The 24977-nt window shown below is 36.2% G+C and overlaps 1 protein-coding gene across 2 annotated transcripts; it reads right to left on the bottom strand.

Moving 5' to 3' along the window:
• Positions 1-5805: 5805 nt before the first annotated feature.
• Positions 5806-15042, bottom strand: LOC148829344 (tetraspanin-8-like). Of its 2 annotated transcripts, XM_088923443.1 has the most exons (9): positions 14884-15042; positions 14224-14280; positions 13418-13540; positions 12962-13036; positions 10850-10943; positions 10354-10455; positions 9641-9667; positions 7906-7989; positions 5806-6339 (listed from the first exon to the last, which is right to left on the bottom strand). In XM_088923443.1, exons 5-9 carry the CDS (start codon positions 10880-10882, stop codon positions 6250-6252), a joined length of 336 nt encoding a protein of 111 aa, XP_088779569.1. In that variant the 5' UTR covers positions 10883-10943; positions 12962-13036; positions 13418-13540; positions 14224-14280; positions 14884-15042; the 3' UTR covers positions 5806-6249. The 2 variants fall into 2 exon arrangements, 1 of the variants encoding a protein (XP_088779569.1); XR_016091475.1 differs by lacking the exon at positions 5806-6339 and having other exon boundaries at positions 7906-9667.
• Between the last annotated feature and the right edge of the window lie 9935 nt (positions 15043-24977).

Raw genomic sequence — 24977 nt, 5'->3', positions numbered from 1 at the left:
AGGAACTGTAGTCTGACTTGTTGCTTTAATGTGGGCGGTACTACCAATACATTTCGTACGTACTCGCTGTCCCTGTGATATCAATGTTTTAGCCTGATTTGTGGGAGGCTGTTGTAGTGCTTTGTGTGCATTTATAAGATACTTTAAATTCAAATTTAAAAGCAACATAATTTGCTTGTTTTAGATATTAAAACGTCGCCAAAATGTTGTAAATCTTTGGACATAAAATATCATTAATGCATGGAAGCCTACTAAACAAGGAATTACGTAAAAAAATGAAGCAAGACGGTGGTCCAGGGTGCAATCACTGAAACATGTAGGCCAGTGTGGATACATCATTACTAAGACATTCTAAAATGTCTTAATTAGATCTCAAAGAATCTTACGTAAATACAACTCAGTTCTTTATACTGTGTGTGATGTTAGTGCGTTAAGTAACACAATACTAGCTAACATATTTTATACACGAATCAAATGTAGGTGATTGTCGGTAAAATTAGGTAGCTCATCTGGGAGGGTGATCTTCCACCGTTAATACGGGTTCCAAGAGTGTAGCTCGTTTTTCCATTTTTATTTTTTGTTCCTCCCGGTTTAGGTCCGAACGCATGATGATACGTGTTTCAGCAAATTTGAAAACTGGTTACTCGACATATTGCACAAGATAACACAACTAACATATTAACAATGTTAAATAAGACATTTTGATTAGCCCATATCATATTTAATGTTCATGTATGTAATAGAGATCATGCCAATTTTATTTATCCACGTAACTGCTTCATAATACATTTAAACATAACAGCTTGCATATTTTGTTTTGTAAATTTTACTTGTTGTAACATAAAGTACTTAGCAATTAATGGTGCCATGCTATTCAAATACATTAGATACAGTATGTGTACATTAATTATAACCACTTGGAACGATCAGAGACTTTTACATATAAATTATAATGGAAATTTATTGTCGTTTAATATTATTATGGGTTTTCACAAATTATGAGAAGTTTTGTAACCAATTGTGCTCCTATACATTTTTATGAAGATGTTAAACACTATTTGCTTGTGTGCCAAATGCACCAGAGAAGTAAGACAAATGTGCACAAATTGCACAGCTTTGATCTCATACCAGGTACCAAGCACACTTTGATGTCTAGTAGTAGACACCAGCAATATCACATTAGTCCGTATATGCAAATATATCTTGTGGATGTGCAAAGCATGCTTTTGTACAGAGGTGTTAGACTCCACAAAGAAAACCACACAGTTCTCCTCAGCTCGTGATGTTGTCTGTATTGCCATAGGGAAAGGAAGGCAGATGACATTAACAGGTATCTTTCACTCACTTTTTCCAACAGAACAACAGGCTTTTATTCTTGAAGATGAGCAAACTTTACATACTGTAAAAAAAACATTTGTATGACTGATTACTAACAGTTTGTTGCCTTTTAAGGTGTAAACAAGGTCAGATTCAGAGAGTTAGCTCAGGTCAACCCTGGCGATAAAACCAAGACCCCTGTTCTCTTCATGTTGCTAAATCTGAGCGTAGGTTACATGAATTACTATTTTTTTTTGCTAAATCTGAATGTAGGATATATGAATTACATCTCCATTTGAGAGACCTTGGCCAGCCAGGAATGTGCAAAACAATAAAACAATTCTTAAAGACTTCATTGCTTACTCATAACAGGGCATACAGTAGGTTCCTTCCTGTGACAGCAAAATATTAACTCTTTTTGATGTGTATATTTGCATGTTTATTGATAGTGCTCTTTGCATCAATTCCACTTGTTTTGGGACCACTCAGTCACTTTCAATTTCAGCAAGCAATGCTCAATTCAGTGCCAAAGATGCAAATGTATGTTTTTTCACTGGCTTCTCTAAAAATCTTTTCCTCCTCAGCTGTGAGTGGCACACCATGTGTACCTTCTCTCTGAGTGCATGTGTGCATATGTGTATCACAGCATTAATACTAAGTCTCATGTATGTAAATCATGCAGGAATGTTATTCCAAGATTCCACCAATTTACTAAAACAGAAGTCTTTGTCTAGCTTGCTAGAATTCATATAGCATTAGATAACACTAAAGAATATGAAATCTCTTGATCTTGATATGATCTCTTTAGATTTCCAGAAGGATAATGTTGATTCTTAAATTAAAACCTACAGAGAAATCTATAGCTGCCCCGCACCACTGGGGACCTGGGTTCAATTCCCGACCTTGGATTCTATCTGCACAGATTATGTATGTTCTCCTCGTGCTCGCTTGGGTTTTCTCTAGTTGCTCTGGTTTCCTTTTGGGGGTCCAAAGACACAATGGTACCTTTAGGTGAATTGGCTTCTGGGAAAACAGGCCCAGGGGTGAATGTGTGCATGTGTGACCATCACGGTTCCGCGTGGGCTCGTGCCCTCTGCCGCTCCACCCCGCCCGTTCCGTCCTGCAACACCTGGGGCGTGAACCCGGGTCTCTGGTGTAACGCAACAGTGAGCCAGCCGCATGAGCTAAAGGAGACCTCCCTCAGCCCAGCCAGCTGAGATCCCTGCTACGCGCAGGGAGGGCGATGACGTCACCGTGTCCGAACTACCTCCACTACACGTCTGTGTGTGCGCAGTGATACTGTGATGTCCTGTCCTGAGCCTGTTGCTTGCTGGGATAGGCTCCAGCTCCCCCGCGACCCTGAATTGGATGAAGTGGTTAGCCCTATAATGGGTCTCTTAAATGTCCTTGTTTTCTATTCTTCTTGTTTAGCTCTATCATGTTCAAAATTTTACCAGTAACAGAAGTAAGATGCACCAGATCTGCAGCTCAGTTCTGTCCCATTTTTTTTTGGACTGGTGTTACTGAAAATGTACAATTTTCCAAGGTTCTGACAATTTTCATGTACACAACAAAAGAGAGATTACATTAATGCTACCACATGTCATTTATGTTAAGGTCACAGCCCTTTCTCTTATATTTATGAGGACAAACCAGTCCATTGGAGTCAGATTAAGCACTAATTGCAACAATGGCAGCACATTAATATCATTAATTGGCAGAAGTGAAACAATTAAACTATTTACAGTAGTTCAAGTAGGTACTGTAGCTGCGTCAGCATGCGTCGGCTGCAAAGGAACAAGTTAAAGGTTTATTCCATGCTGAAAAGAGAAGAAAGGAAACACCGCGTTTCGGCTGTGGAGCCTTCTTCCAGTAACAGAATTAAACTATAGTTTTTTTCACTACTTTATATACTGTATATGATTGTGTGAGCAGGTATAGGATCACTTAAATAATAGTTATTTAAAAATATAATTATTATTCTACTAATAATTTAACGTTTATACATTGACATAATTACAACTCTAATATCTCTCACGCTGTAATATCTTAGTTGGTGTTGAAAAGATTTAATTATTGTTTATAGTTTATTTTAAACAGAATGCAGCTGTGAGTAATGTTTATGTCGACTAATTCCTACTGTTTTAGTCATGATCTGTATTGTGCAATGTTAGAAATGCAGAGGGCAGCCATTTGGTGGTGCAAACATTCATTGTACCCTCTCGGCTTTTTAAACTAAAAAATGCAGGTGTGAAAAATCTTCTTGTTCTTTAGTGAGTGTGCAAATCTGGGATGATAGTGACAGAAGATCAAAAATGATGTCCCTCAGTTTGTGTGCAATTTGTAGTAATTGTTGTGCAATGATAAGATTATGTTTATTCATATTTCTGTTACATTTTGACATATTCAGTACTGTATGTATAAGAGAAACCACAGTATCAGTAGAATGTGGAAGAGCAAGTGTTCTTACAAGGGGGTCAGCACCTGCCATTTTGGTTAAACTAAATCAATATGGTGAAGGGATGTGGTGAAGGGATGTGGTCTGCTTTAGAATTGCCACAGCATGCAATTTACAGGAACTTCATGTTTTGTAACATTTCTTGTAACTATTAGCTTTTGTGTCTCCTACTAGTTTATAATTGTATAGTAATGAAAGCTGAGATTTGATAGCAATTTGCAGAGACTGTACAGTATATACAGTACCATGATAGACTGGCAATCATTATTTTTATTCAATAAACTAAAGACCCAAATACTATACACCCAGATAGACTGAGATACTACATTGTTACAGAATACAGTAGGTGGGTTTGGGAAAATAGAAACAGGAAATACAAGTGTTGGAATATACAGTATAGCTACTGTAGGTGTGTATAACTTAAATGAAGCAATAATTGCAATTTTTAAGACCTAATTTAAAATATTGTATTAGAGTTCTCGTCTCCAATTTAAAAACTCAGGGCAACAAAGAATGATGAGGTACATACCTGTACCTAAAATAAGACCCTACACCTACAGTCTAAAAGATCTTGTCTGGATCTGTTTTCAACAGAGCAGGCTGATCTAGGTACAGGATTCAGAATCTTTGAGAACCTGATGGACTTCCCCAGGATCCACAGTGAAAAACACATCCCAGAGGACACAAATGGAAACTAAAGGGAAATGTGTTTAAAACTGATAATGGAATTCAGATATTGGAGCCTGTAAAAAGCTGCTCAGCCACATTAGTGAAGCGGATAGCCTAAACCAATTCATTATGGGCATCCAAACAAGCTGGATGTGTCGAATGGATTCTTCTCTTTTGTAACTCTCTTTATGTTATTGAGATTTACAGTACGTCTCTACATTCAAGACTTATTTTTAACTTGCTAGACTCTGACTTTTATACATTTTATATACTTAGAGTATGTATTCTAAATATGCAAAAAGAATTTTACAATGTTGGAATAATCTGGATTTTTCCAGAGATCAATTAACTTACATCCTGAATAAGTCAAAGAGTTGAGCTAAAATTACAGGAAGAAGCAGAAAACATTTTAATTGAGAGATGCCCATTATCTACAGTATACGCTTATGGCAGTGATGGAAAGCAATATTACAGAGGGTTTGATCATCATCAATCATCGTCATCAGCTCGCACTCCTGTTTATGTAACTGCTACTGTAAAAAGCTTATTTTTGTTCTCTCAGAAGTAATTTTATTATCCTCTCTTATTGAATTTCTCACCCATAATTAAATGTCAGCAAGTGGTAGAGTTCCATGATGAAAACATTGCACAATAATTACTTTTTTCATTAATTTAACTGGAAATATGCATTTGCTCATATGTTATTGCACTCCTCATGATTAACAGAAATATTTATGAGTGTAAAAAATAATTTATATAAAAGGTTGGTTCTTTTTCAAGGGAGGGAGGCTGTCACGGAGCACTGTCACCTTGCTAATCTTACGGCTGTGGCTTTGAGTATCTCATGTGGCAAGCAGTCCAGGAAGGAGTGGAAGAATGCCCAGGGCCAGAGTAGGTACTGTATGTATTGATTTATCAAAACATTTTAAACATCCTCTATGAAATAAGTGAAGCAAAGCTAAAAGTACTAGTATGCCAAACTGGCATAACTTAATGAAGAAAAAAAGCAAAGAGCATTGGAAAATATACAGTAAACCCCAAAACAGTTTCACTTGGCCTGTGTACCAACACTGAATAGTTAATAATAAATGTTATATCAAACCTAAGCATGAAATGGAGGAGAGAACTGACATGTGATTCCTAACTCTTACCCTCAAGAGTACCAGCGATTAAACCTTTTAAAATGGATCTTAACCCAGAACCATGGAGCTCTAAAGCACTGGTGTGAAACACCACATCAGTGTGCCACTCCAATATGGTGTTGTAGATGTAGGGATGAGAGAAATCGCAACATAGAGAAATTCTGAAGTTTCTTTCTGACAGCCGTATGGAGGAACATAAACTCAATGTTCACTTTACTCTCAAATACAATTGTCAAGTGTTTTTATAATCCAAGCACAGAGCCAGCTAACGTCATGTCTCACCATAAATGTCAATAAACACAATGACAAGGACAAAAGGTCAAAAGTGGTTTAGGATCATTTTGAACATCAAAAGTCCACATCAAGAGTCCATTTTCTGATGTCCATCTGTCTGAGAGAATAAAAACGTCAGCTAAGCTTGTCAAACAATAGGTGTGATGCCCGAATCAGTTAATACAAAGAAACATTTTCATGGAATTTGCATTTCATGCCATTCCTTTCTCAAAAAGCGCTACAGAAACAATTGGCTTCTCATGATAACACATTCATTGTGACATATAACAATAATAAAAAAACACAAAGGCGAGCATCCATCAAAGATAAAGTTTGAAAAGAGGTTTGACTAATCTTTTACACAATATAAAACGCCAGGATTCTGAAGTTCTACGCCACCGAACGAAGCTCATTCATTGCAAAGGTAGGTTCTTCTTTCAGCTGGCAGATCATGGCCATCGATAGTACCATCACAACAAACTGGAAAAAACATATGCATTAATAAAATCAAGTTACAAACACCCTCAACATCTGCAAAGAAAATGCTTGAAGGACATATTGTTTTTCACAGATACTGTTTCTCTGACTGGTCAATGCCAGCAACAGATAATGGATGAGACTTTGAAAAAGAAAGCAGGCTCTTTTCTGTTATTTTTGTAATGTAGGTTGTGGTTGTTTTAGAAGTGGCTACAGAGCCAGTGTCACTTCAGTGTTGCTTCCAGTGAAAAGAAGTAAAGTTCTGAAAATGTTTTACTCATGTGTTAACCTAACGTCTGACACTTCTAGCTATGGGGTACCGACAAAGAAAATCCAGAACTGCTGCCTAAAGTCCAGGCAACTACTCCAACAGTCACACTGTCAGCACCCCAAGGTTTCACAGGCCAGTACTGGAAGAAAACTTACAGCGTGTGGATTTCCTGCAAGTGAATACTGTAATTCTCCTAGGGCAACTATAAAAGTGCTTGAAGTGGTTTTAAGTTTCACACCTTACATTAAGGAAAGTACAGAGAAATGCATCAAACTGTGACACCTGTCACGGATGTCGGAAAGGACAAACCGTGGAATGGCAGGAGAGCGAGAAGACCCTACGCGTAGCGGTGGGACGGGGGTTAGCCCAGGCTCGGCTGTTCAGGGAATCCCGTATAGAAACCTATGCCCTCAGGTAGCGGACTTGGGGCGGCCTGGTGCTAGGCGGGTCTCAGGACATCCAAACGTCAATGCTGAGTGAAGGCAAATGAAAGACCCAGAAATATATAGCAACAGAGAGACAGAAACACCAGAAGGACAGCAAAGCACCGGAAACGAGAGACAGGACAGAGAAGGAGCCCCCTCTGACTGCAGAGGGCATGACAACACCCATGCAGTGACGGATTTCCCATTAAGGCACTGTAAGCACAACGCCTAGGGCCTATGAAATTATTAGGGCCTACAAAGCAGGGAAACACTAGTGACTAACAAAAAACGAGCTGAAACAACACGCTTGCGATCGACTCTAGGAGCTCTAAATCAATAATTATATGTCATCTAGTGGCCCTCTTTTTTTACATTTCGGAGTGAAAGTGCCTTGGGCCTACGAACACCAAAATACGGCCCTGCACCCATCGCATACATTTAAATGAAGAGCAAACCGACTATGGCTATACTGTATTTGGACTCACAGATACGAGAGCAAGAGCCCCTTAGATCAGGGGTTCTCAAACCTGATTCTGAAAGATCTCAGTGTCCACTTGCTTTTGTTCCAATTGCACCTTTTATCACCAGTGCTAATTAGTGCCTGTAACTAATCTGGTTTGTAGTTTAGACCTTTTGTGCACAGTTTTAAACTCGTTTAACTTTATTTGCAATTTATTTTTAGTTGCGTAAACTTTAATTAGCAATTAGTATTTTGATTTTTATTTAATGACAAACACTTGTTTTCCCAAAATAAGTTTCCCCAAATCAATTGCACCTCTACAGTATTAATTAAGAAAGAGTTGCATTTATAAGTAGAAGTGTAGAAGCAATTTAATTAAATTTATAAAAATATTTTTAAAAATATTATCTTACCCCAACAGCTGCAAATCCAAAGCTAAGTCCAAGGATGAAATTGAAGCCAGTTTCCATAAATCCATACAGGACATTGATACAAGGCTTAAAAAGAAAAAAAAAACAGTGGGCACAGTACCCTCTGAATGTAAAACTACTTACCTAGGCCAAGAGTTGGCAAAGTTGCTTCTTATATTCTAATATGTTGAAAGTTTTCTATTTAATATTGAATTATTGAAATCAGAAATCAGTCACCAAGCTAAACAATATTTTTCTATCATTCCCACATACAGTAGAAACCATGGTGCTAACTAATGGAAATTAATACAGTCTAGCTTGGCTACATAATGTTTTGAATGATTAAGGAGTCTTCATTTTAGATTATGAAAAAGACAACAATTTTCTTTCTAACTTTTTGTTTTAAAAAGTAAACAGAGTAGTATTAAGTTTCTGTAACAAGGGACAGGTAGGAAGTATGGATCCTGTGCAGGACTCAGGAGACAGAGAGAGAGAATACCAATCCAAATCGCTAGGCAAAATTTAATCCCGGAAACAAGCAAGAAGGTCTGATACTGAGTCGATTGTAGTAGTTAATAATGCGCACTAGGGAGCTCGAGGGGAATCCGCAATAATGAGCGGGGAAGTGAGGAAAATGGGGAACTGGAGTGAACAGTGATACAGTAGGTACAGTACATTACAGTACTTGCGGTGTGAGCGTTTGTTAGACGCAGTGCGGGTGGGAATGAGAGAAGGGTCAGAGACGTGTGTGGAATGCGTAACAGTTCCAACCATTTTAATAAGACTTAAGTAAATAAAGACAACTTCTGCCCCTCCATGGCCTATGAGAGTATTCCAGATAGAAATTCTGGTTTTTAAGTGCTGCCTGATTGAGTAATCTCCTTTCACGCCCCATAACCAGATAAGGTAAGATCACTTTATTGGACATATACCATTTTTTGGTATTAGGAATTTGTCTTTTTGCATATCTCAACTTGCTCTCCATGAGACACACAGACAGGGAGAGAAGCTTGGGGTCAGAGCGCAGGGTCAGCCATTTATACAGCACCCCTGGAGCAGTTGGGGGTAAGGGCCTTGCTCAGGAGCCCAACAGAGTAGGATTCCTCTGCCGGCCACAGGTTATGAATCGGCAACCTTTCAGCTACAAGCGCAGATCCTTAGCCACAGAGCCACCGCACCACCATAGAGAGCTATATGTGGATGCTGTTATTTCATATCAAACTTTTTCTTTGGTAAACACCTCTTACGCCATATGGAAATTTCATAAACCTCTCCATAGCCAGCAAGTACCTCTCAGCAAGCACCCACTGCATGACTTGCAAGACGATCCAATGTGTTTAAAGCTACACAACTGTCTCTAAACAATCCAATTCAGGCTACTGGAAACACTGATTAGAATCAGTGTCAGTATTTATAGTACCATCCCTCCATCCATCTGGTTTTTACTTAATTGAAATACTGTACACCCGATCAATTCCCCGTTACCCATTGTCCCTCTATGCATTTGCTCACAAAAAGTTACATATTTTTATAGTTCCATTTTCCGATGCCCAATTTGTCTGCCCTCCCCATCCCAGCTTTGATCATTTCCCAACCACTGCAGTTCTCTTATTCTGCTCTATTATTGAAGATTGAATATGTAATTAAAAAAGAAAGACACTCAAACTCATATTAAGATTGCAAGTTCCAGAATGCACACAGAAAGATGAATCACAGAATTTTTTAAAGGTGGTCTCACCTTTTTATATACCTTGACTGAAGAACCCTGCAAAAGATTTCAAACATTAAAGGTAAAAAGCTGGCAGAATTTGGACAACAAAGACAGCAGCTGAAATGAACAATAAAAGCATAATTTAGGAACAAGTAATAGGTTTATTCCACGCTGAAAAGAGAAGAAAGAAATCACAATGTTTCGGGTGTGACACCCCAAAGAAGGCTCCACAGCCAAAACATTGTGTTTCCTTTCTTCTCTTTTCAGCATGGAATTAACCTATTACTTGTTCCTTTACAGCCTACGCATGCTGACGCAGCTACCCACCTGAACTAAAGCGTAATTTATACATGTTTATATTCATGTCATTGGTCCAAGGTTTTAAGGTCATGACTATTATGATCTAAACAATCCAATAATTGTATAATTAATATAAAAATACTATAACTTCAAATAACATAATAAGATATACAGTATGATAAGATATAAGATAAGATATTAAATATACAGTATTTTCTTCCCGAACTTCACTAAATAGTTATTCTCTTCTAGCAAGTAATAGAATACATTTCAGATTAATTTACACAGTAATAGGAAATAGCAATACATACATCTAAAGTAATATGATTCTGCAAAGTCAACATTGAGCAGAAATGATTTAACAATATTATGCATGCCTGTGGAATTTAATGCAATATGACAATAACAGAGTAAAGTAATAAGATTTCTAGTGCTATTACCCTTATAGCAACACAGTCTGAATTCCAACTCTTGCAGTAACATGACTCAGGAATATGCCCTCCCCAGTCTTGATAACCATTAACAAGACCACAACATTCACTCTGCATTAAAATGAAAAAAAAATAGTTAATGCGTAATAAAGTTTGTTATCTGAGATATACCTCACAATAAGGCATGTATTCCAATTACAGTATTTCCATCACTGAAAGGATGTTGCTGAGAAGGCATGAAATGCATTATACTGTATGACCTTTAGCATCACTTTACCTGACAGTGAAATTCCTTATGATATTAGTGTAATTTACTGTAAAAAATGCAAACTCAGTGTAATGCTTTTATCCTGCAAAAGTAAAAAAAATATTTTATACTCTGTGCTACAGATCATGAAATTAGTGAAGTATATTTATAATGTATATGTCACAAATAAAGGAATGTGTGTACACTTTATTTTGAATATGCAGAATTTAACAGAAGATCCAGAATAATAATACGTACACTCTTCTGCATTTCCTCCACCATATCACTCATCTGATCCTTTTTTATACAGTGGAAGATGCTTTTCAAATTCAGTCTTTAACAAATTAAAAGCCTGCAATAAGAGAAAATAGAAAAAAAAATATTGACCTGCAGTTACAGTACTGAAACAGTCAGTTTATATAGCTGTAAATTGTCATCTTAAAATACATAATTTGTTTTTTTTATAGTTATATGTCAGAATCATATTTATCCCTTTCATATTACAAACTTTAAGGAAGATTATTAGTATTTTAAATTAAAATCCACTAAACCACACTTCTATTGTACACTTAAATGTAAAGAAATTAATTACGTTTTATTAAAGTTTTACATTTTAAATTCATTTTTCTATTTTTATGATTATTGGACAAAATCATATATTTTCAGGAAATGGTCTTTAAAAATGTAACAAGTTTTCTACAGTAATTAAACCATTGTTCAAAGGCAGGGGCCTCTTACACATTAAACACTCCAACTAAGGAATAATATATTCACAACAAGAGGCCTTACAATACACTAAAATGCCAAAAAATGTATTATAGGGTAAAATATTTGTTTGTTGCATTTTAATGCCACTAGGTAGAATAATAATATTTATTAAAAATAATGAATTTGGTTTGGTATTTCCCAGATGCAACAGGTTTTCAAGAAAATCAAATTATGACTAATATATAAATACAGTATGAATCTGAATAAATATTAAGTGAAGTCCACTATTCTCATTAATTACTTTAACCCAAAAAGTTTTTTTTGTTTCACATAATCGAGTTTATTTTGTTTTATGCACCATTGCTGCGTTGTATGGAGTCATTCATTCCCTCCACTTCAGTGTCAGCTTTGGTGCATTCTCTTACTTAGAGCCACAGACAAATTGTACAGGTCAGTTAGGTGTTGTACAATGTTCATATTTGAAAGATTATTTTCTAAAACAACAATTCATGCTTGGTATTATTTCAAAATGCATTGCCAATGCATATTCCCAAACAAAGTTTTTTGGTGCAATGAAATAAAACATCAATTTTTTTTTTTATTATTGTATGATGTAAGGGTGATTTGAGTCATCAATACTGACATCTGTTCAAAGTTAAATCTAAAAATATTAGGTCTTGTATTATTACAAAAATCTCTTGATAGTTTAGACACAATAGCTGGTTCTAAAATATAATACTGTACTGTATTTTGGTTGTCTCAGTTGTGCCTAGTTAAAGGCCTTACATTTGAAAGGTTCCAATTTAGTCTATTATTTTGCTCTCTATGATTACAGTATTTTATTAAGACATTCTGATGTGTTTTACTGAAGTCTTGTCTATACTATGTTTATTATAGTTATACTGTATATACAGTAGTTACTACTACTACTACTAATAATAATAAAAAACTTTATTTTATACATCGCCTTTAAAGGTGGCTTCTCAAAGCGCTTTACAGGATGACAATAACAATAAATAAGAAGAATACAACAATAAATAAGAAGAATACACAAGATAAGACACAATTACAATATATAGAGGAGACCATGGATGATGGTACTAAGAAGAGCAGAGGGGTGAAGAATGGAACCAGTTAAGTAAAGGCTTTTCTGAAGAAGAGGGTTTTGAGTCTGGATTTGAAGGAGTTTAGAGAAGGTGACTCTCTGATATCCTTGGGCAAAGAGTTCCAGAGCTTGGGGGCATACCAGGAGAAGGTCCTGTCACCCATACAATGTAGACGGGCTTGGGGGACAGTAAGGAGGGCAGAATTTGAAGAGTGGAGGTTGCGAGGTGGGGAGTAGGGCGATAATAGTTCAGACAGGTACTGAGATGCTAAGCCATGCAGAGCCTTATACTGTAGGTGAGCATGAGGATTTTAAAGTCTACACGGAATTTGACCGGAAGCCAGTGCAAGGACTCCAGGACAGGAGTAATGTGAACACTTGCACTAGACCTGGTCAGGATCCTGGCTGCTGAATTTTGGACATACTGCAGTTTGTTCAGAGTAGATTTAGATACCCCAGCGAGTAGAGCATTACAGTAGTCAATTCGAGAGAATACAAATTCTCTCAAATTTGTATATGCACTGTATGCAATGAAATGTAAGGAAAACATACAGTACCTGAGTCCTTTGTGAAGCAAATAAAAATCCTATAACTAGAAGAGCGATAACACAGACAGCCACTCCAAAAAAATACTGCAGGAAGAAAAAATATAATGAATGCAAACAGAAAAAAACTCTTTCATTATGTTATTTCAGAATGTTACTTTTATTAACAAGCTAAAAAAAGGATCTGAGTTACAAAAATTTAAATTTAAAAAATTTCATGTGTTGTGGAAAATTCATGGGTTATTTTTTTCCCTTCAAAACTTACAAGTCATTGAACTTGATCTGAAGAAAATAACTAGCAAATCAAGGATTCATAAAAAACATGAAACTCTTTCCTTTTTGCTTTATTTAGTAGGTATAACTTTTATAAAAACAACATTTCAATCAAATTTCATTACATAAAATTTCATTTTTCATTATTGGTGCTAATAATTAACCTGTAATTAGTGTATACAGTACAGTACATACCACTTTCAGAATACGCTTGTTCTCTGATTTGGCACCATAGAATCCGAGACACCCAAGAAAGGCAGTGACCACTCCTCCAATAATAAACCCGGTTTTGATATGTGCTATATTTGCAGACTCAACCTAAAAGTCAATTACACCCGCAACAGGCATTAGATAAAAATAATTTCTGAATAACATCTTATGCAACTTATCAGAATAATACACTTTATGCTTGAGATAGACAGCAGACTTTGTTGAGATAATACAAAGTAGAATACTAGCAAATGTTTTTAGAAGTTTCAGTCTTTTTTAGTCTGGCGTTTACAGAAACAAGTCAAAATAAATGTGTGCACAAGAAAACAAATAAAATTGGCACATTAGCATTACTGAAAGAGAACATCTGAGCTTTGTGCTTTAGGCACAAAAAAGCAAAAAAGCAAAACGCAGGACTGGTTTGGTTCATTTCTGATTAACCATTCAACCTTATAAAAGGTTAAGAGAAAATAAACTATGCACAGCTGGAGTATAAAATAATTAGTAAAGCAGGAATTAGGGCAAAATAACCACATGCTCTACAAATAAACCCAGGTCATTTCAAATCAAGTATTTTTTACTGTACGTTTAATGATAATTCTATGACAAAAAATGTATTTTATTGAAAATCACCTCCATTCTTAATGAAGCCCAAAATCATCAATGCAATAATAATGTTATCTTGAATATGTGTTTTTGTGTCTAAAATATGCTTCATCTTTCAACAGTTAAATCTGAACCATAACTTAAAATTTGAAAATAATAAAGTGCTTTACTTATACAGTACTTACATTGTTTCCAGGTGTCACTTGCCTCAGTACAAACCAAATACAAATACACCCAGCAACCTGTGAATAAATACGTGAGTTTTTATTTAGCTCTGAACCATTTATATTATGATAATTACATTGTAAGTGCTCAATATTTTTGGAGCCAATAAATCTCATTTTTGTTTTGAATTTAAATGAGTACTGTACATGAAATATATGAATAATCACGCTTTAATATACCAATGCATACAGTATATTACCTATACAAACCATATTATGTATTATTTATTGATAACTCCTGCTACTATCTATTATTACATTGATTGCTAAATTTATGTGTGTGATATGACCATTAAAATATATTTGGAGCAATTAATTCAAGTTTGTAGGTGGTGTTTCTTTTGTACTTTACAATTTGCTTAAACTTTGGATGTTCACAAATCCACAAAACCTTACACCTAATTCTATTCAGTTATTGGCATAAGTACATCACATAAAGATATGCCATGTGATATATATATAACAGCCCAAAAAGCGAAAAACATTTCAGTCAGATTTTAAAAATGATCAAGATGATGAGTGTTTTGATAATAAAGAAAGAAATTGTTAAATAAAGAAATTGTAATAACACAGTAAGAAGGCTGTAGAGTACTTGTCTATTGGAAATTATATACAACTTACCAGCATTAATATATTAATGAAGATGAACAGTCCTCTCAAGCAGGAGTTCACTTTTGCCATTTTTGTTTGGGTAAGTTGGAACTGTTTTTGGAGACAAAATACTGTAGCACTCTTGAAACCTTTCTTAGCTCAAGTAAGGTAAATGAAGAACTTTCATATGAAAAGGGTGGAGCCTGTATAGTACCCCCACACAGAAATATGCACTGTATGTGCACCAATCAGTGAGAACAGTTTATATAAGCATATCATAACCAGACAAAATTTCAGTCATTGCTTATTATGTGTTCAAATGTTATTCTTTTTCTAAGCTTTTCAGTTAGAGCACTAACTGAACACTTTTACATTTTATCATTTTATCATTCAGTTTATATAATGGAAGATGTGCTGTATTCTGCTTTCACTTTGAGCTGAAACAAAATAATATAGTGAATTTATAAGTAATCCAAAGTTGTTTGCCTTAAAAGCTAATGTAAAAAAATAAAGATACACTATACTGTAGCTCTTTCAAAAAACAAGAAAGTACAGCAGTCATATCACCCTGCAACTCACAACTGGCAGCCCACTGAAGCCTGGTCTGGATGGGAGACCTAAGGTTGCTGCTGGAAGAGGTGTTAGTGGGGCCAGCAGGGGGCGCTCACCCTGCAGTCTATGTGGGTTCTAATGGCCCAGTATAGTGACAGAGACATTATACTGTAAAAAGGTGCCGTCCTTCGGATGAGATGTAAAACTGAAGTCCTGACACTCTGCGGTCATTAAAAATCCCAGGGTGTTTCTCAAAAAAGTAGGGGTGAAACCCCAGTGTCCTGGCCAAATTTCCCATTGGTCTTTACCAATCATGGGCTCCTAATAATCTAATAAAATTGGCTTCATCACTCTGTTCTCCTCCCCACTGATAGGTGATGTGTGGTGAGCGTTCTGGCGCACTATGGCTGCCGTCGCATCATCCAGGTGGATGCTGCACATTGGTGGTGGTGGAGGAGAGTCCCCATTACCTATAAAGCACTTTGAGTGGAGTGTCCAGAAAACCGCTATATAAGTGTAAGCAATTATTATTATTAGTGGTAGTAGTAATGTAATTTTATACATCATCATTAAAAACTACAAAGTTATAGGTATTTAAGCAAGACACTACAAATTAGCTTTGACAGAGTTTGCCTCATTTTTAAATAAAAAGAGTTAAATCTGAGAAGTAAAACTGAATCAGCAGCAGGGAACTGGACACAGGGACTGGTGGTAAGAAATAGACAGAAGGACATGAAACCTGTAATGAAAAGTGAAATGAAATTATAAACTGGGAAAAGACTGTAAGACATAAATTGTTGGAATTTGATGGAGGAAATTTGGGGTTTATAAAATTAATTTATAGATCACATTATGTAACGGAATAAAGGTCATGACTGACATCACAGCTACAACGTGGGAGAGTCAGGCGGACTTGGAGGGAGAAAATGAGATTTAATTGTGGGGTCAGGATCGTTGCTGTATTTGAAGTCTGTGCCGTGTATAACACCTAAAAGCCGATCAATAATAACCCCCCTTCAGGGGATGAAGGAGAACTCTGCCTCTGTGCCTTATTTCTATCTCATGGAATGGGACCTGACAGTGTGAAGGAGCCAACAGAGGAGAGAGTTCCCACTACATGGATCATCCTGGTGACTTCCTGGTGGAACCCAAAAGAGTATGTACGCACCCTCGGCCATATCGACGATCAGTTCAGTTTATTTGTCATATGCACAAGTTCAATGAAATGCTTATTTGCAGGTGTGCTCCAGTACAAAGATACTGTATTAAGGAAACGCCAAAACATAAGCACAGAATAACAAACATAGAACATAGAACTTAGTCACATAAACAGTGTGAAAAAAAAACTTCATTGTGAGTCAGTGGTAGAGGTAGAGTTCAATCAGTAGCAGAGCTGGAGTTCAATCAGCAGTTAAGAGTTCAGGAGCACCTGTTACAAAGTACAGTATGTGCTTTAGACCGTGCATGTTGACAAAGGCCCAGTACTTGGATTTCACAATATCAGCAGTGGCAGCAGTTCCTCATGTGGCTATACATAATCTGTAGTTTCAGAACATAATATGCATTAAACAGCCAAAAATGCCACAACATGGAAAACGATTCCTAAAAAAGGGAAGCTATTGTCTGTCCTTTCATAAAAACAGAAATAAATGTATCAAGATAATTGAATGCTTATAGTTGCTGTTGCAACTATGCTGTTGAGAAATAAATGACTATTCTCCTGTATGTTGTTCACTGTATACACCCATCTGTCTCAAAACTATTAACATGATCCAATACAAGTTTTTCAAAACAAATTTTGTACCATATCGTGCAGTCATTTGTTTATGAATTTCAAATGGCTAAACATCTTCCCCAGGTTTCCTTACATCTTTGTAATGGTGCATTAATGAAACAGTATGGTCAACTTTACAGCAAGACTGCTAAGATCACACAAGGAAATTTTCTCTCAGATGGAGCCTTAAAAATGGTACTTCATGAGTACTACAGAGACAAGGCAAACCAAACTTTGGCATCACAAAACAAGGCAAACTGAATCGATTTTATTCCAATAATTAAACCTACGCCAACATTTCTAGAGGTACCACAGAACGAAGTTAACTATTACAGAATTCATGAGGAAGTCTTAAAACATTTTTAATTTAAAAAATAAAAATGATTATTTTGAGCTTTGTAAAAATAATTAGTGAGCTGGAAAAACTCTATTATGTACAGTAATTGTTGTAAAATAGACTTGAGATTCTGAAGGTATTTGAAAGTGACAATATAAAGCTGCCAGTAGTGCCCTGTGTTACATACACACATATATAGTTCTGTATATGCAGGTACAGAAGATGTAAATTGTACGTACTTTTTGTTACCAGGTTCCAGGAAATCACAAGTTGTAGGCATTCATCAGAATTACCACAAGCTAGATTCGGCCACAGATAAGCCCAGGTACTTTATATGTCAACCCTTACACATGCAAGGTATCCATTTAGAGCAGATTGTCAGGTACAGAGAATAATTTTGGTTGCTGACCTAGAAAAATGTTGACCTAGAAAAATTAGTTAATGTTCAGTATCACCTTCTTAGGAAACAGAAGTGAGTGTAACATAGTGTAGATATGGTGTTCTATGTACCGAACCCACAAAATTTTACTGTAATTATTGAATACAGAATGTGTTGTTTTTATGTTTTCACATAATGTTTTGATTATCGCTGTTAAATACAAAATAAATGTTTTAATTGAAGCTCATAAATTGAAGGCATCCAAGGAAATGCAAGTTTCCCAATCCAAGAAACTACAGATAAAGAGGTAATGCTCAGTTTGGTGTAATGTACTCTAATTAGTAGTGTGTAAATCTTTAAGAAGGATCTATAACAGGTAGCCGTTCTTCTGAATTTAAATCGGCAATCTAGCTTCTGGTATACTTAGTAAACTCGCCATGTTCTGAGATGCTTCTACAATAAGAAGGATTAGTTAACACTTGAGAAGTGGTGAGAGAATATTAAAAGACAAATCTCAAGATTGAACAAACCTCTAGAAAATATAGACGAGGGCAGACTGTTATGTGCAGGAAGGAGAAACTGAACTGAAATAAATCTAAGACCGGAAATCATGAGCTTGAGAACACTACAATGTCTATGTTAAATACTAACCAGTTTCCACAAGTGAAAACTAGGGGAAAGTACATTTAAAAACCAAGAACAGGAAGCACCTTTTCATGAATTGATTATTCATGACGCGTTCATGTTCACCTTCTTTCCTGGGTTTCAGTGCATGGTGGTTTAATAAAGAGGGAATCACGATGTAAGTAGGTGGCTGAGGTAAAAGAGCAACTTTTTTATTTACAGTAGGATCTGGAAACTGCAGTGAAATCACCTACACATTTATTACGGGGTTTTATGTGTGCAGCTCCCTGGGAATGCCCTAGCCAAGGATGGAATCACTTACAATACAAGTTTGAAACAATAAACGTATTTTCTATTTCCTGCTGTTTCAGATGTTGGAATGATAAAATCTTAATCTGAATGGAAAATGGGCTGAAATGCGTCTACTAAAAGGCATGAATGATTCAATTTGCTCTTCTTCCTATCTCTAATTTGAGATTCTGTTTATGGCAGTTCTTAGTGTAACTGGTGTTGTATTCATGAGCAGGTCTTGCTAGTTTAAGTGTGATGGTAAATCCGCCAGTTCATAAGCTAATTATACTTTGGAATGAAAGAAAACTTCCAAATAAGAGGAGGCTGTTGGTCCATCTAGCCCATTTGATAGTTAATAGTAAATTGAGCCAAGGATCTCAGCTTCATCAAACTGGATGGGTAGCTTGTTCTATAATCCCTCAAAACTTGAGCTAAAGAAGCTCTTCCTGTTTGCAGGAAATTTTGGGGAATCCTTGTGTAATTATAGTTTTAATTCAAGAATAATTTCTTAGTTTTCTGTCAACAAGGAACAGTTCTGCAGTTCTTTGTTAACTGGCTCTGGACACAAGATCTTTTAACTCTCTGAACTGACAGTCAGTTCTGATTTGAACCTCCTTATCCTGCAATCAGCTGCAGAAATGAAAGTTCTCGATCACCAGGGTCCGAGGTTCAATCTGAAACTTGCCACAGGGTTCTATTTTGCACTGTTCTGCAAATGCTGGTGCTGTTTTATAAAGTGTATTTAAAAATCACCTAGAGTAACAACATCAGAATATGAAGTGGCACAGAACAAAAAAAAAAACTGTGAATCTACCAAAGTTGGTAATATTGATTAGATTAATTAAAAATTAGCTAAGGTTCTTTAAAAATGAGTCTATAAGGGCTTTCTGAGATTCTCACTTGGTAAAGTCACTCACTCTAAATACAAATTCTATGGCACAGATATTGCAAGCTTGAGCCTAACTATCTGTGACCAGGATTCCCCCAAACAGGGCTACACAACTAATAATAATAATAATAATAACCTTTATTTTATATATCGCCTTTAAGGGTGGCTTCTCAAAGCGCTTTACAGGATGACAACAACCATAAATAAGAAGAATACACAAGATAAAACACAATATACAGAGGAGACTGTGGATGGTGGTACTAGGAAAAGCAGAGGGGTGAAGAATGGAACCAGTTAAGTACAGGCTCTTCTAAAGAAGAAGGTTTTGAGTCTGGATTTGAAGGAGTTTAGAGAAGGTGACTCTTTGATATCCTTGGGGAGAGAGTTCCAGTGCTTGGGGGCATAACAGGAGAAGGCCCTGTCACCCATACAATGTAGACAGGCTTGGGGGACAGTAAGGAGAGCAGAATTAGAAGAGCGAAGGTTGCGAGGTGGGGAGTAGGGCGATAATAGTTCAGACAACTACCACACAGAGGTGTATCATCGTTATTTAAGAAGATTAAGAAGTTGTAACCTTCTTTCATGTCATTATTGTATTTTAGGGTACAATATTAGTACCCTGAATAGTTTTAAAGAGAATAATTTCAGTACAGGTTAGCCCTTAAAAGGCACAGTGGTACAATGGATAGCATGTCTGTGTTGCAGAGCTGGGGTGCTCTCTGCATGAAGTCTGTATATTCTTCCCGTGTTCATGTGGGTTTCCTCTGGGTGCTTTGGCTTTCTCCCACAGTACTGTACATAATGGTAGATTAGCTGGCTTCTAGATAAACTGGCCCTGGTGTGAGTAGGTGTGTATCTTGTCTTGTCTGTTGCTTGCCACGAAAGGCTCTGGCTCCCCATAACCTGTATAGAAAACGGGTGGATGGATAATCTTTAAAAGAATAATAGTGTGAAGAGAAGCAGCATTCTCAGACAAAAGTTTGCTTCTATCATTGATAGCTTCTTAAGGCCAAGCATAACAAGAAAAGAAATTACATTTCTCACAAGACAAGTGACACAATGGGAAGTGGTTTAAAATGATGGGAAACAGAAAAAAGGATTCTCTGATTACTCTGCTCAGTTAGATGCTATCTCCTATGTGGTTTCTTGTTGAAATGATACAGAATGTTTTGTGATGACAATTGCTCTTTTGAACATACTGTTTCACACACAAACAAAGCTTATATTTTCTGAACATTGGTTAGAAACAAAACAGGCTCTAACATATTTGTTTAAACATTCAACAGCCGTCCTTTAGTGTTCCTCCAAAAATTGCACATTTGAATCTCAATAAAAAAAAATCATGTCTGCATCATATGTACTTGTCATTCTATGGCACATAATGTTATCATAACAAAGATATGAGGGCAAGTCCTAATTGGTGCATTGATGTTTTGTGGATTCTTCTGAGGGTTGTGACAGCTCTGGCTTTTAGGTACATATACTTGTTAGTTCATTTCAGTGTAATTAGAATCTTACCAAACTACTGAATTGGTGTTATTTAACAGAAGTTCAGAATGAGGTCAAATTCTGATATTACTCTTCTGCTCTGTTTCCCCCTGGCTGCACACAACTCTTCTTTTCTAGCACACTTCCCTTCATCCCACTGTAGCTCCACTGTTGAAGCTGCCTCCCTGGTTGAGTTCTTGTAGGTGAAGGATGTTGTGACAGTTCTGACATTCAACCCAGTGTACTACTGTATTTCCTTACCCAGGACAGTAGATACCAAGGTATTAAATACACTATCTCTTTATATCCATTAGCTTGTTTCTTCATAATTAGTATTTGGCTGAACTACTGAAAACGTTTCGTTGCAGACGCTGTTCAGGATTTGAAATGCCATAAAGACAAGCTTTGTGGAGCAACTGGGATATTGATTGGTGTTCCTTCTCCCATCTCAGCTGCTGAACGTAGACAGCTAGATCTAGGCAGTATCTTGGTGGTATTGTACACATTCCCCTTCTTAATGATCAACTTCAGTTAAATTCTCTTCACTAAAAAGAATGTTCTATGTTTTTGTTTTGATTATCCACAAAAAATATGCAATTAAAACATAGACCAATAAATCATGTTAGTCTAAGCTAAATGCTTGCATATTTCAGAATACATTAATAATACTGAGCATTTAGCATGTTCATTTAAGTAAAACTATTTACTGTATTGTAATTTCCTTAAGAACCAGAATGAGACCTATCATTCTGTACCATATCATTTTTATTTTTTCATGTTTTTTTTCCCAGGATTTAATAGATTCTATCAGCAACGTTAGGGTTTAACATACAAAGAAAAGAGAGAACTGGCTTTTTGTTTAACTATCCGACCAAATCTAGAAAGATATTTAAACACCTGTTACAACTGTTTGCATTTGGACAAATCAAAATAAAAAAGAATGCAGTAGAAATAAAAATATCAAATACCAGTAAAATAAAAAAAATGATTAAAAATAGCAGTTCTCTTGGGGCTACCTAAGTGCTCATCCAGTAAAGGCATTTGTTAGGATCTACAATAGATGGTCTGAGGTCGAGTCATGTCCTTGGTTAACTTTCACTGGGATTCCTCTAGCAGGAATTTGAAATCTGATATATGTAAGAATAGGTACTGTATTGGTTATTTTTATCATGACTAAAATCAAAAGTACCACCTATCTTTCAGTGTAGGTCATACATTTAAAGCACGGAAATGAAGCTATTCTTTTTGAACTGATTTTTGAAAAACTGATTTTTTTTAAAAGCTTTTTTAACTGATTTCAAAGCAGCAGTGCCTTGTTCTTCACCTTAACCAACAATCTTTCAAACATCGCACTATATAACTGTAATGTTTCCCAGACGCAACTCTGAACTTCTTACTAAATATCCTGACACCTCCCTTATTTATGGATTGCCCATATTTATTTAGATGATGAAACAGATGAGAATACTGAGAATTTAACATAAACACCTGCATCTTCTTAGAACCTGGCTTCATTTAACTTCAGTGTATCCCATCTTAAATTATAGCTATGTTTTGCTACCTGTATGTTATGCTTAGCACTTGTTTTTATTTTATTTTTTATTTTCCCTTGCTGCTTCAGGCATCTGAAAATATAACTTAGATGGTTAATATAGCTTAGGAAGAAAAGTGGGTGTAAGAGGGATCCCCGCACTCCCCAGGTAGTTACATTATCCCATAATGACCTTTCAGTGTTTATTTGAATTATATTCTATACAAAGATCAAAGCAAGTGTTTTTTTAATTGGTTAGTCCCAGGAAAACAAAAGCACTCATACGAACCCAAACCACTCCTCTTCATCTTACAGTGCGAGGAACTAAACCAAAGCCAAATGCAAATGCAAAGAAAGCAAAAGCATGACTCTTCTTTGAGCAGTTAATTAAACGTCCTCCTGCATCCCCTGCTATAACACACCAGGCAACTGAAACACAAGAACTAAAACTAATATCACACAAAATTCTCTTTCATACTTTGCTTCCTCTTCCTTGGTAGCTCAGCTTCCTGTTTATATACCATCACTTGACCAATTGTCTTTCTCTCAACTGGTCAGGTGACTAAGAGAGGCAGGACATTTCCTCAATCTTTTTGGGAATGTAGTTTAGGCCAGAGCTGCCATCCCATCCCATAATTAACATTGTATTAATGTGGATACCTATCATCTTCAGCTTAGGAATTAACGATCTCTTCTTTTTTGTTTTTTGTGCATGATATGATAAAGTTATCTCAAACATATTAGTACTTCCCAGCTCTAAAGGTCACCCCAAGTAATACATCCTAACTCGGGGAAAAAAAAAGAAAAGGTCTATCTGAGTAATAAATGGGAAAGAGATGTTCCTATGAATGTTCTAGAAAGAAAATTGCCCAAAGTTTTAGTAGAACCATGAGGAACTCGAAAAGTTTCCAACACTGTCTAATTTTGTCTTCATTACCACGCATAGGTGTAACTCAAATAGGCTGCATCACAAATACTTCATATATTTATATATATGGTCATGAGTGATTGCTATTAATCTTCATTTTAATTTTATATGTATACTCTGATAAACAGAGCTGTTGTTATGTGAAATCAAAACACTACACTATATTCTGTGAAATGGCAAAAAATATACTGTACATTTTAATATTAATTACTGTAAACAAATGTCCCTGCTTGCACATTACATCCTATTTATTGGATATGCATCTGCAATCCCAGACAACCAAATAACATGGCAATAGCTCAGAAAAGTTGCACTTTAGTACAGAGAGAGATGTTGTGGCCACACAAATTTGTAGATTCCAGGATATGTTGTGTAAACATTCTACACAAGGTGATTACAACCACAATGCTGTCTCACATTAAAACAAAGCTACAGTAATGTTCACTTGCCAGCTTGGGATTCTGTAACACCTCAATTAATAATGTATATGAAACAGCCCCAGGTTACAACCTCTTAAAAAAACAAATACACAATAAATGTGCTACTTGTGTACAAGGTTATGTATGAAATGGATGTAACAAAATTGTACCCTATAAAAAGAGCGTGGAAAGAAATTAAAAATTTCATGCAAAATACATTTAAATTTAATGCACAGTAGAAAAACAGGGAAAAGCACCAATGTGTCAAATATTTGCCCACTGTTTCATGGGAATTCATTCTGAAAGAAAAGTCTTACTGATTTGTATATTTAAATTAAACTCGGCATAGGATTTGAGGAAGAAGGGTGCCTGCTCTGCCATGAGAAAACCCAAAAAGACTGAGGTCTCTTTCAGGGCATAGCCCCCGTCTCATACCCTGTGCTTCCAGAACAGGCTCTGGGTTGTCACATCTTACCAGCAATAAGCGACTTCATGATGAATGTGGATGAGACGTGTGCTGCTCGTCCTTATGAGAGAGTGGGTTTTAAAAGTGGAAGACTTAAAGGGAACGTGGTTACTAAATTAATCACAGTATTTACTACAAGCTCTGTAAATGTCCATACACATAACGTGCATAATATTTAAGGAGATGTGCATATTTTAAATACAATATTTAGTTCCTGTCCATTTTCTGAGTGAATTTAACCCATTTTCAGGAATAGCTTTATCTGTAAAGGGTCATTGCAAGCTGGCTCTCTCGTTTTGCCACAGGGTATGACAGAACAAGCCGAACAACAGCATCACCATGCCACTCTATTTGAGTTATGTATTTATCCGTCTTAAAACATCAGACAGCTTTTAGAATGATGAAACAAAACAGAATGTCTTAAATATAACAGTAAATCAAAAAAA

This window comes from Atractosteus spatula, chromosome 8, assembly GCF_055471065.1.
Source record: "Atractosteus spatula isolate fAtrSpa1 chromosome 8, fAtrSpa1.hap1, whole genome shotgun sequence".
In the NCBI taxonomy this organism is placed as follows: Eukaryota; Metazoa; Chordata; class Actinopteri; order Semionotiformes; family Lepisosteidae; genus Atractosteus; species Atractosteus spatula.
The sequence above is the reverse complement of the archived record's forward strand: the minus strand, read 5'-3'. Positions and strand labels throughout refer to the sequence as shown.

What these genes read in the sequence shown, in the direction of transcription:
- LOC148829344 (XM_088923443.1), bottom strand. Translation starts at nt 10,882, where the DNA reads ATGAGTGATATGGTGGAGGAAATGCAGAAGAGT. An exon ending in CAGACTGTGTTGCTATAAGG is followed by an intron (nt 9,668 to 10,353) that starts GTAATAGCACTA and finishes AATCTTTTGCAG; the next exon opens with GGTTCTTCAGTCAAGGTATA. An exon ending in CAGTCAAGGTATATAAAAAG is followed by an intron (nt 7,990 to 9,640) that starts GTGAGACCACCT and finishes TTTCTTTTTAAG; the next exon opens with CCTTGTATCAATGTCCTGTA.